Source organism: Mycetomoellerius zeteki, unplaced genomic scaffold, assembly GCF_001594055.1.
Source record: "Mycetomoellerius zeteki isolate Tzet28-1 unplaced genomic scaffold, Tzet1.0 scaffold94, whole genome shotgun sequence".
Lineage (NCBI taxonomy): Eukaryota > Metazoa > Arthropoda > Insecta > Hymenoptera > Formicidae > Mycetomoellerius > Mycetomoellerius zeteki.
In genome coordinates this window covers 1445960-1463724 of record NW_017257979.1, presented here as the reverse complement: position 1 = coordinate 1463724, position 17765 = coordinate 1445960, and the positions used below count along the sequence as shown (strand labels likewise).

At 35.9% G+C, this 17765-nt stretch overlaps 3 protein-coding genes across 7 annotated transcripts; 1 reads left to right on the top strand and 2 right to left on the bottom strand.

The window, feature by feature from the left end:
- The first annotated feature begins 192 nt into the window (after positions 1-192).
- On the top strand, positions 193-3957 carry LOC108730590 (uncharacterized). Its single transcript, XM_018460365.1, has 9 exons — positions 193-426; positions 707-930; positions 1427-1615; positions 2055-2289; positions 2400-2721; positions 2776-2997; positions 3366-3477; positions 3553-3693; positions 3831-3957. Exons 1-9 carry the CDS (start codon positions 209-211, stop codon positions 3878-3880), a joined length of 1713 nt encoding a protein of 570 aa, XP_018315867.1. The 5' UTR covers positions 193-208; the 3' UTR covers positions 3881-3957.
- Positions 3006-12744, bottom strand: LOC108730617 (interaptin). Of its 4 annotated transcripts, none has more exons than XR_001936984.1 (5): positions 12332-12744; positions 10684-10929; positions 10453-10602; positions 6062-9323; positions 3006-3663 (listed from the first exon to the last, which is right to left on the bottom strand). XR_001936984.1 is itself a non-coding variant. In XM_018460406.1 (5 exons), the coding sequence occupies exons 1-5, from the start codon at positions 12443-12445 to the stop codon at positions 6258-6260; spliced, it is 3513 nt and encodes a 1170-aa protein (XP_018315908.1). In that variant the 5' UTR covers positions 12446-12744; the 3' UTR covers positions 5899-6257. The 4 variants fall into 4 exon arrangements, 3 of the variants coding, with proteins under 3 accessions (XP_018315908.1, XP_018315906.1, XP_018315907.1); XM_018460406.1 differs by lacking the exon at positions 3006-3663 and having other exon boundaries at positions 5899-8815; positions 8879-9323; XM_018460404.1 differs by lacking the exon at positions 3006-3663 and having other exon boundaries at positions 5899-9323.
- Positions 12745-13788: 1044 nt separating this feature from the next.
- On the bottom strand, positions 13789-17671 carry LOC108730600 (uncharacterized). Of its 2 annotated transcripts, none has more exons than XM_018460377.1 (3): positions 17179-17671; positions 15079-15473; positions 13789-14661 (listed from the first exon to the last, which is right to left on the bottom strand). In XM_018460377.1, exons 1-3 carry the CDS (start codon positions 17248-17250, stop codon positions 14541-14543), a joined length of 588 nt encoding a protein of 195 aa, XP_018315879.1. In that variant the 5' UTR covers positions 17251-17671; the 3' UTR covers positions 13789-14540. The 2 variants fall into 2 exon arrangements, 1 of the variants encoding a protein (XP_018315879.1); XR_001936982.1 differs by having other exon boundaries at positions 14634-14661; positions 15025-15473.
- Positions 17672-17765: the final 94 nt, after the last annotated feature.

Sequence of the window (17765 nt, the reverse complement as noted above, 5' to 3'; positions counted from 1 at the left end):
GAATCGCATCTCGTGCGCGCACGTGCGTAAAACAAACGCTGCCGCGCGAAATTACATGTATATGTTGTATATTACTGACTCCATCGTTGTATAACGCATATTTATCGCTTACGTTGATATTTATCTCGTGCAATAAATTGCGGCACTAATCGAGCCGCGAAACTTAAGAACCGACTATTCCTCGTTCCCGATCACGCGACTGAGGGAGATGAAAGGCCGGCTCAAAGACGTGCAAAGACGTGACTTAGAAACGCTCGTGAGACAGATTCGAAAGGGGTTTGCCGAAGAATTATCGAAAGTCAATCCCGAGATCGCAGGAGCAACAACGATCAAAACTCTCGCGGGAGCCCGATCGGGGGAGATGGGAAAGGTTAAGGACGAACTGAAGGCGATGCTTCCGATATTAACCCCTTCAGAAGTGAGAAGGTCGCTTTATTTTTTGGAATAAAAAGTCCATTCTCTCTCTCAGAACGACTCTTTTTTTTTCCCTTCAGATTCTTTCGTTTCACATACAAACACGTCGAATAGTATAATTAATGCATTTATAATAGCAATTATTACAAGAATGATTTTATTAATATTGAAATCGAAGATGAGCTGAATAATTACCTCTATTTCTTTCCTCAATTTTCCTTCGTTTTATCCGAATTGTAAATGAAATATAAATGTTCCATCAAACTCGTCCTTTTATTCTATCTTCGAGTAGATTCCATTTACTACCTCACGAAGCGATCATTGACGAGCTCGAAGAAGGCAACTATGAGGAATCGATCCGATATTTGAAAGAATTATTCGAACTCGACGAGGAGATTCGTAGGAAGGCTGGTCCTGGTACTCTAATATGGGAGAAGCTGCGCTTAAAAAAGAACAAGAACGCGATGTCGCGCCTAAGAGATGGCTTGATGACTGTCGAGCAAGCCAAAAATGCCGGTGCGAAAGAAAATTGATGTATACACGGAAACAACAATTTTGTTGAAATATTAAAAAATTCAGCTAGACATGCAGATGTAAAGATAATAAACAATAAACGACATAATTCTGGAAATAATTTTCTGAATAATTTAAACATAAATACAAATAATATTGTTGGAAAATGTTCAAGTTAATTACTAGAATATAAAAATTTTTTGTAGCATTGCTCATCATGCCATGCTTGCCTACATAATTATTTTGACGATTGAACAAAGTTATTTTCAGATCTGTATCCAGCTAAATTTTTAAATACTTCAACAAAACCTTTCTAAATAGAATCTTTAACGTTGCGTTCATTTGCGAAATACAAGAGCGAAACCATTGTTCTCAATAACAATTGAGGTACCACAATCGTGTATGGTAATTCCTATCATTGAACTTTGACATTTAATCCGGAAGCACGATGTACAAAGTACGAGTACACGAGTATCACGGTTAAAAATTTTTTGGATAGGAGACTATATTTCTACGGCTGCAGAATTTCTGAATATGGCGCTATCCTTTCAAGCAATGACTTGGGAATGGTGGTGGGTGGCGGAGCGGCTTTATCGTAGCGCTCTGGAGAACGCTGTATTAGAAGATAACAGCCAGCAGACGAGCATCTTCGTACGCTACCTGTACGGCCGATTTCTGTTCGAACAAAGTTAGCGAAACTATACTATGCAAATATATTATACATGCAAATTAGCAAGCGAACGGATCCGGCGGGCAAGTCACGACTTCCTGTTGACTTTCTGCATAAACAGCCACACCGTTTCAGTATTTTTTTTTCCGCAATTACATACTATATCGTTTCAATATGCAATTGATCATTTATTATTAATAAAATATTTACAGACGTGGTATATTTGCAATAGATTACAAATTTATAGCTACGTTAAGCAGAAAAAGCAACTCGAACATTATAATTATTGGATTGTATCTTTATATCGATAAAAATAATTCTCTCATTTCAGATCTAAAAATATAATCCAACGTAAAGCGCTCATTAAGTTATTTTTTTTACTAAACGTAGCCGATCATTATAAGTCAGTGTATTATAAATTAATATCAATAAAATTACATTCGCTCGATGCAATCAGTGCAAGACACGGCAGGATCGCTATATCACTTAAATATCGCACGTGAAGCGTCTCAGAAGAAGTCATGGAATGCGTCGAAGATAACTGGTCGAAAAGAAGAGACCATCTTTCGAGAATGCAACGTGCTTCTGTATAAAGTATTACTGATGCACGCGCAACAAGTCGGCTGCGATCAACCAGACGTCGCTGTGAAAGCATACACTGAAGCTCTCGCTCGAGCAACGGACTGTAAGCTGTTTATTTAAAAAAAAAAAAAAAAAGAGAAATATATAGTAAAATATTTGTCTATTGAGTTATATCATTTTATAATTTTGTTAAAATGTTATCCTGTTATTTCGGGTTCGTTCTCTCGAAGATCGTGAAATTCAATTTTCTCTACATCAATTCGTCTCTCAGTAAAATTCATAGTTTTCTTGAAATTATAAAAAAAAAGATATCTCGTCCTACAATATCATTAATCAGCCTCACATCCGCAGCTGGACATTACGAATATATGGCGAACGTTTTATACGAGCTGGGGATGAGTCAGTTGCGATCGGGCGATGTGAAACTCGCCTTCCGGAACTTCTTCAAGTTCCTGGCGATGGTTAAGAGGATCTCGGACCCGGAGGGAATATGCAACGCGCACATGGCGATGGCACTTGCGTACAAGTTATGTGTCACGATAGAATGATGAATGTGAAGAACGGCAAATAAAAAAATTCAAAATTTTTGATCTATATTTTACCATCGCGCATGCACGCATTTATTATGCGATCTTAATTTCGAAAAAACGCGAATTTTTAACGTAGTTTTTACAGGCGATTCATATTTGCAGGAATTGAACGATGATGTAAACACGGAGAAGCATCTCTGTCTATTCATGGTAAGTGCAGTAGAGTCTGGACTTACGAGAAAAGTGGCACAGGCACACTACTGCACTGGCAAGCATTTTTTGAGTAAGGTATGGAATCATAAAATGTTGGATCACAAAAAAGGGGGAGGGGATAGAAATGACAAGATTATCGAGGAATATCTTATGTGAGAAATTATTACATTTTCCTGAATTCTTATGTTGTACAAAATGGCCCATCAGAACGCACTTATAACGGTAGTGCGTATTTAGCATATATATTTCATATTACATATACAAACTTGCTTAGAATTTCAGAAATAAAAGCGCACATTTCGACAAAAACGCGTTCTGAATACAGGCCAATATATCTACCTTAAATATATACATATGCGCTACCTGATCAGTGTTCGTAAAACATTAATAGAATATTTTCTTGGAGAGTTAACAATGTAAAAACGAGTCTGTATTCTTTTTAGAGGAGGCTAGATATTGCAACCTTTCATTTGGAAAAATCCTTTGAGATGTATAACAAACTCGATTTATGCAACGATGCTGATAAAGCGCGAGTTCTTGCCGGAGTTTCGAAAGGCTAGTTATATACTTCTTCGACATGTAAACTGTAATATGCGACGCATCTAAAATGCCTTCGTTTTTTTTTAACAGGGCAAGAAATCATTGATCAATATATCCATCTTGTGCAGCAGTGCGGAACCGCCGATCCGAAAGCAATAACGGTGCTTTGTCAATGGAAAAATCGTAGAAGCGTTTTTTGGACTGAAAAAGAAAAGAAGAAGCTACACGCCGGTAAGGGACGATATTTAGTAATCAAAATTTAAATGAAATCTCTACAAAAGTTCGCCTCTTGCAATTCTTAAACATCTTGAATACCGCGTCTTTACATCATAAGTAAGTCAATGTAATATTATCACTGCACATTTCAGAAGATTCAGAAAAGAGTTTGATCAAGGAAACTAGAGATGACGTCTCATAGTCGCGATATGCTTTCAGCGATTTAACATATGATTATTTTGTAATAAATAATATAATGCCGATTACATCAAACGTTCGAACGTCTTTACGTATTTTATAAATAGCATTTTAATATTACGATAAAGATTAAAATTTAATTACAAATTTAATTTTAATAAAATAAAAATAAGTACTCTCGAAATTAAAAAAAACAATGAAAAGATCAACGAAAGCAATTGAAAGTCAGCGCCGTCAATAATAATAAATACGCAATATTGTTTTACAATCCATGCGCATTATTTGCAACTTTCAGTAGTCTTTTTATTGTCTTTTGTTTTCAATTTTAATATTAATGATATATGTATTAAAAATGTAAAGAAAGGTATTAGCGATGCTTTTGTGCGCAGTTAAGTAATATATTCTTTTACATATGTATATATCATACGTGCCGTATAAATAATTATTTTCATAATCAAGCAAATATACTACTTGAATAAACTAATAAAAATCGTTTAAAAATTAAAAAATATGATGTTCCTACATTATCTGTTGTTAATTTTCAACAGCATAATATTAATTAGTAGAGATTATCTTCATATAATTAAAAGATAAATGTCCTATATCTTTAATATCTACTATCAGTATGAAATACCTAGAATACATATATGCATTGGAAAATGTAATAACTTTAAATTTTATATTGTAATTATGTTACTTTTTTATAATTTACATACCTATTTGTAATTTCTTTCATAAGTTTCTTATACTTATATTACACACAAAATTATATCATTCTCAAAGCTATTTTACAACATATATATATGTGTGTGTGTATGTGTGTGTGTATGTGTACTCATATTTAAAAAATTCCAATTTAAAAATATATAATGCAAACAACGCATTGTCTGATATAAGAATTTAGAAAATTTACAAGGCTGATATTCAGTCCGTACTTATTTTAAGACCGTCTTAAGTAATGTCTTAAGATGCTAATACAGCCCTCTGATTAGCTTACGACATGTTAAGACTGTACTTAAAACAGTCTCTTCTTCCTTTTACATTACGCCTGTGTTACACCTTTCATATGCTTGTGGTGCGCACGCTGATTATTCAATTGTCACAAGCATATGGGATCTACAGTTTTAATGCCGGTTCCAAACGGCGGATTTTTCGAGAGGTGTTTCTGTGGGCAAGGATACTCTCAGGAGGTTGCTGGCCTTTTCCGAGAAGAAACGCGAGCATAAATATTTTGATTCCTACCAGGATCGAACATGGGACTGTCATGATAAACCAACGCTGGTCTATGATACGCTGTTTGCTATGTTATGCTCGTACTCGTGAGATCTAAGACAGTCTCAAATATAAGAATGACTATGAATATCGGCCACAGAGCCATATTAGCATTAAAACATTACTTAAGACGATCTTAAAATAAGAACCATCTATGAATACCGACCAAAATAATTATATTATGTAGTTATATGTTATGACATATCGATATTGAGCATGACAAAAAATATAGCTTTTTAAAAAAGCTTACCAATAATTATTATCGCTTCGGCAATTTCTGCAATTTATAACGAAACTTCACAAAACGTATTCATTATATAACGATTATCAATAGTCAATATGACATTTGCTCCTCAAAACCTTTTTACAATTCTATATTCGAAAAATTTTTAATTCATTTACGATTATTATCTATGATGAATCAATTGTTTTCTTATACTAAAAAATGAATAAAAACTTGTTACACATATCGTGTGAACAAAATGCAAATTACATAGATTTCTGACAAATCATTGTGCAAACATCTTGATAATATTATTCTGTATTTATCCTGTGGTCTTAATATGTGTATATATATATATAGTTATATTGTTTTAATATATATATATTTTATCATCTACATATATTATTACAAACACAAGCTTACTTTTACATCTTAATTTTACAACAAATTAACCCTTTCTGCATTTAATGCAAAAATTCTACAGCACAGCTTTATATATAGCTAATCTGTTATTTGAAAAATAGTGTGAAGTCAATGCTATTGTGATACCTATATTTAATACTTAACGTTCTTAAATGATATAAGTTAAAAATATAGTAACGAAAGCTTTGCAAATTTGACCGGAGACCGCCCGATCGTTGCAGTCTCTCCGATTTTCATCTAATGTAAGAAATATAAAGTGCAAATTACCTTGAAAACTTCAGCATACTGAAGAATAAGTTTGTGATAAAGTATACGTCCATAGATATTCGACGATTTACACTCTTTTTCTTTCAATCAATTTAAACTCCTTGTAGCTGCAAATAGATGCATACACGACGAAGATACATTTCTCGGATAAAAACGGGACAGAATGTACAGTAGTGATTGTTTGCTACAGGCACAATTAGTTCAACATAATACCATCATCGTCTATGTCCATGACGCTAATCGGATCCAAAGACGGCATATCGGCACTCTTGCGTATCTCACGTGATATGTTCTCCAGTGTTTCCATTTCCATTCCGACGTCCTCTACTAAAGTCTTCGTGGTAATAATCTCTTCTCGCTGCTGAACTTCAGCAGCAGCAAGTTCAAATACTTCCTTCAATATCTCGGTTGCAGCATCCGCAGAGTTATTATCCGGGACGTAAGTTGAATCTTCCTGTACTTCGTACTTATTATTCAATGCAGTACTCTCGTCTACCAACTCCTCGAGCTCCTTTAGCTCTTCTTCTAATTTCCTATTCTTATCTGTTTGGATTGTGTCTTCCATCTTTTTTTTATATTTCGTTTCGTCGTCATCGCTGTTTATTGTAACATCTTCAATGTCGTCTTCCATCATTTGGTCGTGCGTTTCGCTATTTAGAAGATCTGGCATATCTCTTACACTATTAGATTCATCATCTGCAATAATTTCAACTTCTGTATTTTTTTCATTGAATTTATTTTGTTGTTCTTGCAATTCCTCGATCTCTTCATTTATGGCTATTATGTCATCTAAATCATTTTTTTCATTTAATGTTTCTGTTTCATCAGTCGATAGAATTTCTGGAAGATTTTCTTCTGGCTCTTCTATATGTATCTTCGAAGACTCATCTATTAAATCGCTTTGTATTTCTGGTTCTTCTATTATTTCATCTCTATTATCTATGAGGTTATTTTCTAAGTTATTTTCGCAATTTTCGTCTTGATCCTTGTTATCCTTTGTTATGTTATGATTTGATAAAATTGATAAGCTAGTTATTTCATTATCACTCGTTGCTTCCTCATCATTTTTATCATTATTACATTCACTAATAGTATTTTCTTTTTCTGTAGAAGGAACTTCCGTGTCATTTTTTATTTCTGCATCTTTGTCTTTCTTCTCATTGTCATTCTCCATGTTCTTATGATCTTTCAGTATAGTAACAGTAGCCTCCTGTGCATCATTGTCTTCAAATTTGTCACTATCTCTGTTTGATGTCTTATCCCCATCCTTCGTATGTTCATCCTTTACATCTTTACCCTGTCTACCTTCATCATCTCCTATCTCTACTACTGTATCGTCCAGCGTGACTGAATTTTCACATTTTTCAGATATTGTTTTTTCAATGTTTTCATCATTTGTCGATTCTTCTTTTAAGCGCAATTCGCTCGTCGCTACGTCCGGTTTATCGTTCATGTCACCGCTTTCATCACTTTTCTTTTCCTCCATTTTTTCTTTTGCATTTTTTGTATTAGCTAAACTGCAAAGCTCGTCGTCAGGATTGTCTTTGACATTGATAAGTGCGTCCTCCGATGGATCATCGGTACGTTTATCGACGGATGTAATTCTATCGAAAAGTGACGTTGCTTCTTCGGAAATCTCATTTTGTGAAATGAGATCTGTTTCTTGTTTCACCGTAGCATTCGTAACAGATATCTTTTCCAGTTTTAACGTAGCTTGTTTAAGATGTGTCAATTTATGTTTCGCACTGGACAGCTTGGTGTCAAATTTCTTGTTACATTTGTCGCAAGTGTACTCCGTTTTAACTTCTGACTGTAACAGAGATTTCGGGCTTTTAAATTCCGTCGATGTCATTTCTGTACTGGACAGAGAAGATGATCTTGTTCTACTGCGGGTATTTTCTTTTTCTTCTTTTACCGACAAATTCATAACTTTTAGCCTACTTTTTAAACTCATATTTTCTTCAATAGGTATTTCATCGCTAGAATCAGAACGCGTGCTTGAGGTTGTTCCTTTAATTTTCTGTTTTTTCTTTGTATTATTTACATTCTCATCTAATTTAATTTTATCTGTCTCTTTTTGTTTCTGAGAACCTTCAGAATCCGAACTCCTATTATCCATTATTCTTTTATGTCCTCGCGTTTTCGTCAAATGTGTGCTAGACTGTTGCTCTGCATCAACCGACATTTTTCGCTTCTGAGGACTGTCAGAATCCGAACTCCTATTATCTACTATTCTTTTACGTCCCCGCTTTTTCGTCTGTTGAGTATTGGACTGTTCCTCTGCATCAACAGATGCTTTTTGCTTTTGGGAACCTTCAGAATCCGAACTCCTATTATCTATTCCTTTACGTCCTCGCTTTTTCATCGACTGAGTACCGAGCTGTTGTTCTGCATCGACCGTCGTTTTCGGCGATTTCTCCTCGTTCGTGTCTGTGTGTTCATTACTGACTCTTGTCACTTTCGATGGTGTACGTTCGACATCACTTCTCGATCTCACTACGTCAATTTTCCGTTTCCTACCTCGTCTTGCTTTACCATTAACTATGTGATTCCTCATCTTAGGTGAGATATTTAAAGAACTACTTTCTTCGGAAGATTTTGCTTCTTCCTGAGAATTAACGGACGATGCATTATCATCCTTATATTTTTCCATTTCATGTGTCTTATCTTTCTCCGTATTGCGTATCTCATTTTTCTCCGTCTCGCGTGTCTCGTCTTTCTCCGTCTCACGTGTTTCATCTTTCTCTGTTTCGTCTTTCTCCGTCTCGTGTGTCTCATCTCTTTCGGTTTCGAGTATTTCGTCTTTCTCTGTTTTGCATGTTTTGTCTTTCTCTATCTGTGTTTCATCTTTCTCTTTATCTTTTTTATGTGATTCATGACTCAGTACATCTTTCAAAAAAACCGCGCATAATTTCATTTCTGTCTTGAATTGTATCTGGCGAGATCGTCGCTGCGACTTAGTAATACTCGGATCCATCGTTATCCAACAATTTTTGCAGACCGTTAGACCCGTGTGATAAAATCTGTACATGTCAATGTCGTTCGCAACAGCATTATGACACTTGTCGCAATTCCTGACTTTCGACTTGTTGCTTCGCAGTTTCGTTTGTACATTACTCCGCACTTTACGTTCTTTAATGTGTTGTTTACCACGTGCCATGTCCTCTTCGTTACTATCGCTATCGGAATTTATTGAACCATAAAATGTAATATCTGGAAACGTGGTAATGGTTGTTTTGCGATTTACAACATCTGTGTGTACCTGCAATAAAAAAAGTATAATTGTAAATATTAATATAAATGCCATTAAAAATAAACAAATCAACACAAAATACAATATGACAATATATACATAATTGGACAATAAAATAGTGACTTATTTTTTCTTATATTAGCAATCCTGCAGCCTGTTATCATTAACCATTTTTTATCTCAAAATAAACATTTCATTGCATTTTTCTTTTTATTACAGATAACACAAACATGTCTTAACATTTTTAACTGCTATTTCAATAGAGTAGAGAAGGAACCAAGGTTAAAAATGGCCAATGATAGCAGGTTGCAGAGCTAACATAAGAGGAAAAAAATCAGCCTTATTATGTTAACCCTAGGGGGTTCCAGAAACCCTCCAGTACAATTTGCTAAATCAAGATTTTTTCGTGTTTCTAAACTGAACTTTTCTTTTACTTTGAATCTATATATCTCGAAGCTCCTTAATTCTACCAACTTTTATACATTATCGACTTGTTCCTCAATCAATCCTCCATCAATTGGAAAAAAAATTGATTGAAGTGTGTCCATTTTTATGAAAGTTGTAACAAATATGGATGGGGTCCCAGGGACCCAAGTGTGAATATCAAGAGTAGAAAAAGAATATGTATAACTAGGGTTAAGGACTCTTTCACCAATCTCGGTTAATTAGCTAACAGACTATTAATTCGCAGTAGTGCCAACAGCAATTTAATTTATCGCTCTATTTTCTCTCCTCTTTCTCTAATGTCCACTTCTACCAGTGTAGATTAATTTTAATCTCGGTTTAACTTATTCAGTATCTTCTTCTGATTGTTAAAATTAAAAAAAGGTAAGAAATAAGTTAAATTGAGATTAATTTACATTGATAGAAATGGACATAAGATAATTGTTGGCATTGTAGCGAGTTAACTGTTAGTTTAACTGGAGATTAAGTAAAAGAGGCTTTTATGTTTATTTCTATCAATATAGATAAAGTTTAATCTGAGTTTAATTTACTCTTTATCTTTTCTAATTCTTAAAACTAGAAAAAGATAAAAAATAAGTTAAACTACAACTAAAGTTAAATCTACAAATAGAAACAGACATTATTGTCCGACTGTATACATAATTCATTATAATTCGCAATAATTTGTTATTACCTTTGGATAATTTGAATAGTTTATCTCTTCATTAATCAGAGCCTTTATATTGTTGAATGAATCTTGATATATCCTTTTTAGGTCGTATAAAACATCCAAGTTATATCGACATGTTAGGCATATTAACCACGAATTGTTTTTCTTGTTAACCTGCAAGAACAGAATACTTAAAATATAAATAATTGTAGTTACATTAATTTCTTGCGATAAAAAGGAGAAATGCAAACTTACATCATCGTTGAAAACACTGCGGATCTTCCGTAAAGGATTAAATATGCTTTTATCCTTGCTAATGTCGAAGATACGGTCACTTTCCACTAATTCGTAGCACAGGAAGCAACATCGCATTGACGTTTGAACTTTCGGCTCCGGCACCTTGTGCGAATTCTTATACCTTTGTACAAACTTAGTGCACTGATCTAATTCATACGCGCATTTGTAACATATCTTGTTCGACAGATTGATGCTCTCGTTACTCTAAGACAACAGAACAGGTTATAAATTTGAGACAATTATTCTGAAATTGGCCAATTATCATTCTTAATTTTAAATTATCTTTCTTTCGTTACGAATGAAAGAAAACAAAAAACTGAATTGTTTTGTAATCATACACACACACACACGCACGCACGCACACAAACAGACACACACACACACGTTCGAAACTTTTATCAACAAATAAACCAATATAGTCAGATACAATGATTTAATAAAATCCAAGCGAATACAATAAAAATAACACAACACAATAATATCCAGTTGTATAGTTATCCAAAAATATTCGAGTCTAATCAAATTTCTCCAAAAATACGTGACATAAATAAATATAAATACAGAATTGCGAGTCAGCCAGGAGACTAAACTGAGTAAAGAAACTTCAATCATTCACCGTGTATATATTTTTATATACATGCAAACATAACGCATACACATTACGCACGTACGTTCCGCAAAATGTCGGTAAAACGAAATACGAGATGGATACTAGACGAGACACGCTCCACATTGTCTCGTTTTTTTTTTGCAAAGAAAATATCGCTTATTCGGCTTGTCGAATAAAAAAAATCAAAACTGCATGCAAGTCATATGGCTTGTCACGCATCACTTGCAACCCCGCCATCCCTCGCGGTATTCCGACTTCCGACCAGGATTTCGGAACTATTTGTTACGGCGTAGTAACAACGTCGTTTCCTCTCTTTCTTCCCCTTTGTTTCCTGTTTCAACGAGCGCAGATTACGGGCTTCGCTCACAGATGGCGCGACGCTTCGTTTCCCGATGCACGCGCAAAGTCAATCATGCGCGAAACGCGTTTCGTTAAATTGAAAATAAAATGATCCGTAGGCGTCAATTTCCTCGATTATTTGCACGGGGAAAAAAAAAGACGACTGACACGTTCGTCGCAGCGGTCACGAGTACGAGTCTCGACACAGAATCTCAAGCCCGAATCTAACCTATAAACCGGTATGATTCTAACCTGAACTCGAAGCAGCAATTTTCCCGAAGAAAATCTTTCGATCGCGATCATCCCTCGCATATCGAAATTCCAACGAGCATTTCTGTTTCTCGATAAAATCGCCCGCGACTTGATGCTTTACAGGACGGAAGTGTGCAACAATTTATATAGATTTGTTCCTCTACCGTGTTTCCCATTTTTCGTGAATAGAACGGATTTTCTATTTCAAAATGTCGACACAAACGTTGGATGCAAGTAGATAAATATCGTTAAAAGAGGCGAACGAAGCATATGTGGGATATAGGACGATTCCGAGGATCGATCTCAAATACGCGCAAATATTCGAGGAGTCGAATAACGCGAACAGTTTCTCGAATCGGGGGGGAAAAGATGTCTTGCGCAGCGTTGTTGATTTACCGATCCTACCTTAGTGGACAAACACGTCTTGATCTGGTCGCCGAACGTGCTTCGATTATCAGGCGTGACGTCCAGGAAGACACCCTCGTTGCTCGCACACACAAAACAGTAATGGTCAGACATTGCGACGAGTGAGAGGGGGATACGTAATCAGGGTAGCATCACCTCGAGTCGCCGATCAGGACGAGGTACGATCCAACGCGATCGTAAGATTCTTCACCGTTCACTGTTCAATGACGCCCGCTTTTTTTCGCTAGCCTCGATAAGTCGTTACTTGCGTTACTCTTTGCGTAAAGCTATGCGTGCGTAATCCTAATTCCTACCTAATCTCACCACGGTTGACCGTATCTACCACGGGTAGAGAATTGGCGGTAATCGTCTACGTTACGCGTGATAACATGGCGGACCGACGCCATGCGATTATACGACTGTGCGATAAATCGAGCGATGTATCGAAGGTGCAGCCCTTTGACTCATCCCGCTACCCCTCTCGTTCCCGATTTTCGTTTCTTCCGCGACTTTCTGCTTTTTGACGAAGCTTACTTGGGATATTCACAATATTCTAAAACGTCCTCTCCGAGGAAAATTTTACTTGAACCGTATAATGCATGTAACATATATTATAGTATATACAATAAAATCTTCCTCGGAGAGGACATTTCGGAATGTAGTCTTGCTAGAATTGATCGTCAGTGATCATCGACCTGTGCCAAGCTGAAGAAGTCGGTGATTCAGGACCTCTTTCATCAGGACTTCTTGGTTAAATTAATCAACGATCAACTCGCAGTAGTGCCAACAGCAGTTTAACGTATTAGAACGTCCTCTCTCTCTTCCTCTTTGTGTTTAGTTCTCACGTTGGCAATCGTGGTGATCGAGTTAACCATCGATTGGCGTTAAGTCCAAGACACAATGCGAGGGAATAGCGATAGCGATAGGAATAACGTGATTTCAACCTATCAGAAATCGGAATACAGTTTCTGATTGATTGAAATCGTGTTATTCCTATCGCTATTTCCTCGCATTGTGTCTCGAGCTTTAATCGGAGTTGGTGAAAGACGCCCTCAATCGATGAGATCGAAGAGTCTCGCAATCGCGCATTGCGCGATTCGATATATCGATTGTCTGCCACGTTGTCTCTTGAATTCAAATTCGAGTATAAGCTCACTCAATTTTAATCTGAATTCTGCTACGAATTACGAATTGTTTAAAATGAGTGTTAAGTAATCAACGTTAAACAGCACGACGCTGTACTTTACAACGTAAATTGTGCCTAACTAAGGGAGATATAAAAACGAAAACGAAATTTATTTAAATAACAACGTAAAATAACTATCGTACAAAGGTATCTCGCATTCAAACGTTTAACTGGACGACTCATTCATTTGTCATTGGCTACGTTCAGCAGAAAAAGCAACTTTGCAATTGTTGTAAGATTCTTTGAAGATTAGTTTATATATTTAGACTGATGTTCATCCGTTCTTATTTCAAGACCATCTTAAGTAATATTTTAATATGCAATGCTAATAGGGCTCTAATTGGTGATTTACATCTTAAAACTGGACTTAAGACAGTCTTGTATATAAATAGAAGAACTGATTATATATAATATGAATACCGATCTTAAATCCAATAGAGAAATTATAAAGGCAAAAACCGCATGAATCATATTAAACAATCATTGAGCACTCACTGATCAGTTTTCTCTGCTGTACGCAGCCATTCATTTTACATTTTATCACACTTATGTCATTTATCATCGAGATTGCGTTATCATGTGTTGTTCAATTAACTATATTTTTATATTGCAATGACCGCGTTCAGCAGAATTATGCATTTATTTTGCAATTGTTGAAAGTTTTCTTCACTAAGATAGGATTGTTTTTCTAGATGTAAAAGAATAATTTAATCTGCGCAAAGCGCTAATTACTAAGCACTATAACTTCTTCTGAACGCGGCGAATGTTTTATAGCTAAAATCTGCTTTAGACGACTTATAATTCGCGCCTGATTTCAGGACAGAATTCTACTTATACGAGATAAAATTCCATTCTGAATTCTTACACGAATTACAGACTGTATCTGAAATAGATATTTGTTTCGAGACTTGTTTCGGCGTGAATATAAACTCGCAGTGCGGAATCCTGGCTTGAAACATCACAGTGCACACCACGACGAGAGCCTGAGTGCGAATCACGTACGTCTCTTCATGCCTTCAACATTCAGCTAGACACTTTTCGGATTCCCTGTGCGGTCTCGTTTGTAATCGACAAGTCCTCTATTCGATCCTTCGGTTCGCCAAACAGAAGCTTGAGGGTTTCTAATGTTGACGTGAATATACTCCTATAACGTAAAAAATAAACGCATCGGAAACAATTATCAATTGTATTATCTTTAAAAAATTAACTGACAGCCCTGACAGTTTATAACAATGCTTACAGCGTAAGCATTAGTTATAAACACACATCGTAAGTTTTTTTTATATAAAGTTCATTCTGCAATTGTCTAAGCATGGTTGTAACAATTAACCAATCAGTCCTTAAGCTTAATATTCTCCTCATATTTGACTGTAATTGGTTAATTCTTACAATTACAACTACTTACAACTATACGCTTACGCAATTGTAGAATGGGCTTTACAACTACAACTACTTGCAACTACGTTTACAAAATTGTAAAATGGGGGCTTAAGATGATTTAAAATACCTAATATAACTTTTTACATGCAGTATAGTTTTACTAATGTAGTCAGGCCATCACCTGACGCTGTCCTTCATGTTCCCGTAGATTTCGTCGGGTGGCAGCTTCACGGAAGGTACCGTCTCCTCCACGAAGTCCAGTCCGACGCACACCGCGTTGTCGACGATCTTGAGCGGCGTTTCCAGAAGACTGGCGATGCTGCCGGTAACGGGGCTGACGAACGCCAGGCCCGCGCACATCCCGTTCTCTGCGTGGCCCAGTATCGTCGCGATCGACTCGTGGGAACCTCGCACGGCTTTGTACGCGGCGCAGAACGTCGAAGTCACCGTGACGAACACCGGCAAGCCCAGCAGACGACGTGTGCACATCATGCCACGAACGTCCGTGTCGCCGGCATTCGCGGGTGCGATGCTCGGCACGGTGGGATCGCGCGTGCCGCACATGACGCTCAATTGCTGCGGGACAAACGGCAGGTGTGAAAGGACCAATGTTCCATGCGTCCGGATTTTGCCCGACGCGAAAAGACAGAATTAACTCTGGAATAGTCACCTAGTTCTTTTACATAAACGATCACCCGGGATGTTTTTTACATCCCAATTAAAATTTATGATTATTTATTATATGTTACTGTTCTACAATTTATTAATATTTGAGATTTATTTCTTTCTAAAAAAATATAGAAAAATAAAAAACTACGTATAAATTCTCGATCATTATTCAAATGACACAGTTACATTCAAGATATAATTAATAAATGTTAGAAGTAAATGTTTGTAATCTGTAATATAAACTGATAAATAAACGTTTAAAATTTGATACGTTTTTCTTAAACTATTTAATAAATTTATGAAAACGTTTATAAGAAATTTATAACGTCTATTAAATGTTCTCTTACTATAGTTCAAAATACTATTTTTATGCGAGATATTTCGACGGTTTAATAAATTTATTTAATGTGTTTACATACTGTAAACAATGTTTCGGTTAAACGTTTTTTTAAATGTAAATTGTCTATTTAGATAAAGAAAACTACTGTGACTAATATTTATTTTCTTGCTGCTTGGAGTATAAGAATCACACTAGATGACTATTTCTGTGTTAAGTCTTTATCTCAGAAACAGTTTATAATTCTTTTCAGATTTTAAGATAAAATTTTACATATAATTATATATAAAATAGATACATATATATAATTTTATATAGTTAAATGATTTTATATTTTATTTATGATTTTACGCATATAAAATCATATATGTATAGTATTATAAGATTAAAAATAGAATCCTATCTTAATGGTTGTGTATTTTAATATATATTTTGTATATATATATATATATTATTCTAGTTTTTCAAATATTTTTCATTGTATTATTTCAGTAATCGCAAAAATTAAATTAATCGAGAGAGAGAGAGAGAGAGAGAGAGAAATTTTAAAGTCATTTTAATATTTATTTTCTCCGAAATTAACTTTAGTCTCAGTTTAATTTACACTTTACTCAGAATTAGAAAAATATACAATTGTAAGTAGGAATTATAAGAATAAATCAATTAAGAGAAATAATCTTATTTTCGATCACAAAGAGGATCCTGGTGCTTAAAAATATTCATGTACAAAAATATAAAAAGTAACCGAGAGTAAAGTTAATCTATATTGGTAGAAATAGACATAAGTCACGTGATTAATCCGAGCTTGAAATAGCTGTGACAATTCGTCGTCGATCTCGCAGTTTTCGCGATCGCCGATCGGTTCAAACATTGGATTTACTTAACTTCCGTGGTATATCTCGATCACATAAAATATTTCTAAAGCTTTTCACGTTTCGAATAATAAATGAACTTTAAAATTACGCTATTCCGCATACGATCTCAGTGACGTCAACTCGGAAATTGTAATAATTCGCGGTCGGAGTCTCCGAGACTCGGAGGTTGTGACTAACATAATACTTTGATTAATATCGTAGTATTGACGATGTCCGTGGTGTTGTGGCGAATCGCGGAAAATTCTCCGTCAGTGGGAATAGTAACTTTCCGCAACATCACACTCCGAACGTTAAAACGTCCGCAAGTCGATAATGAAAATGGGAAAGACGATTTATTAAATAAACACCGCCGTGTGGAAAGGTGGCTGTAATCGATCTGAAAAGCTATCGTTATACGCACATGATATGCGATGCGCACGATAGCCGAGGGTCTCTCTCTGATCTCGGCTCGCGACGTCTCCGAACCCGCCATCGCTCCGGCCGGACACCTTGAGTTCGACGCGGCCCGCGATGACGAAGGACGACACGGCCGAGAAAGGTCGAGGTCCGCGCGTCGTCCACGACTTCTAAATTTAGCTGATCAGCAGACCGGTGATACACAAGGCAACCGTCTCCTCGTTACCCCGGGTACTCCGCGTCGCGTCGATCGGAGACGCAGTCCCTTCATGCGCTTCTCGGTGCTTTTCATCGACCGCGTCGCGTCAATGTTCGTGGTGGCAACGCGCGCGAAATACAAAGATTAAAATAAAACATATTACACGTAAAAAGGTCTATTCTTTGTGACTGAACTAGTGTTGTACTTAAAATGAAATAGATATATATTGGAAGTTTGGCAAAAGCGATATAGAAAGCTTTAGTAGAGTCTATGAGACACAGAGAATAAACTCAGACAACACGCAATGTCTAGAAGACGTCTTTACGGTGTCTTTTAGATATTTTTTAGACACGTATATATTTTCTAAAAAACATCTTTATGATGTTTTTATG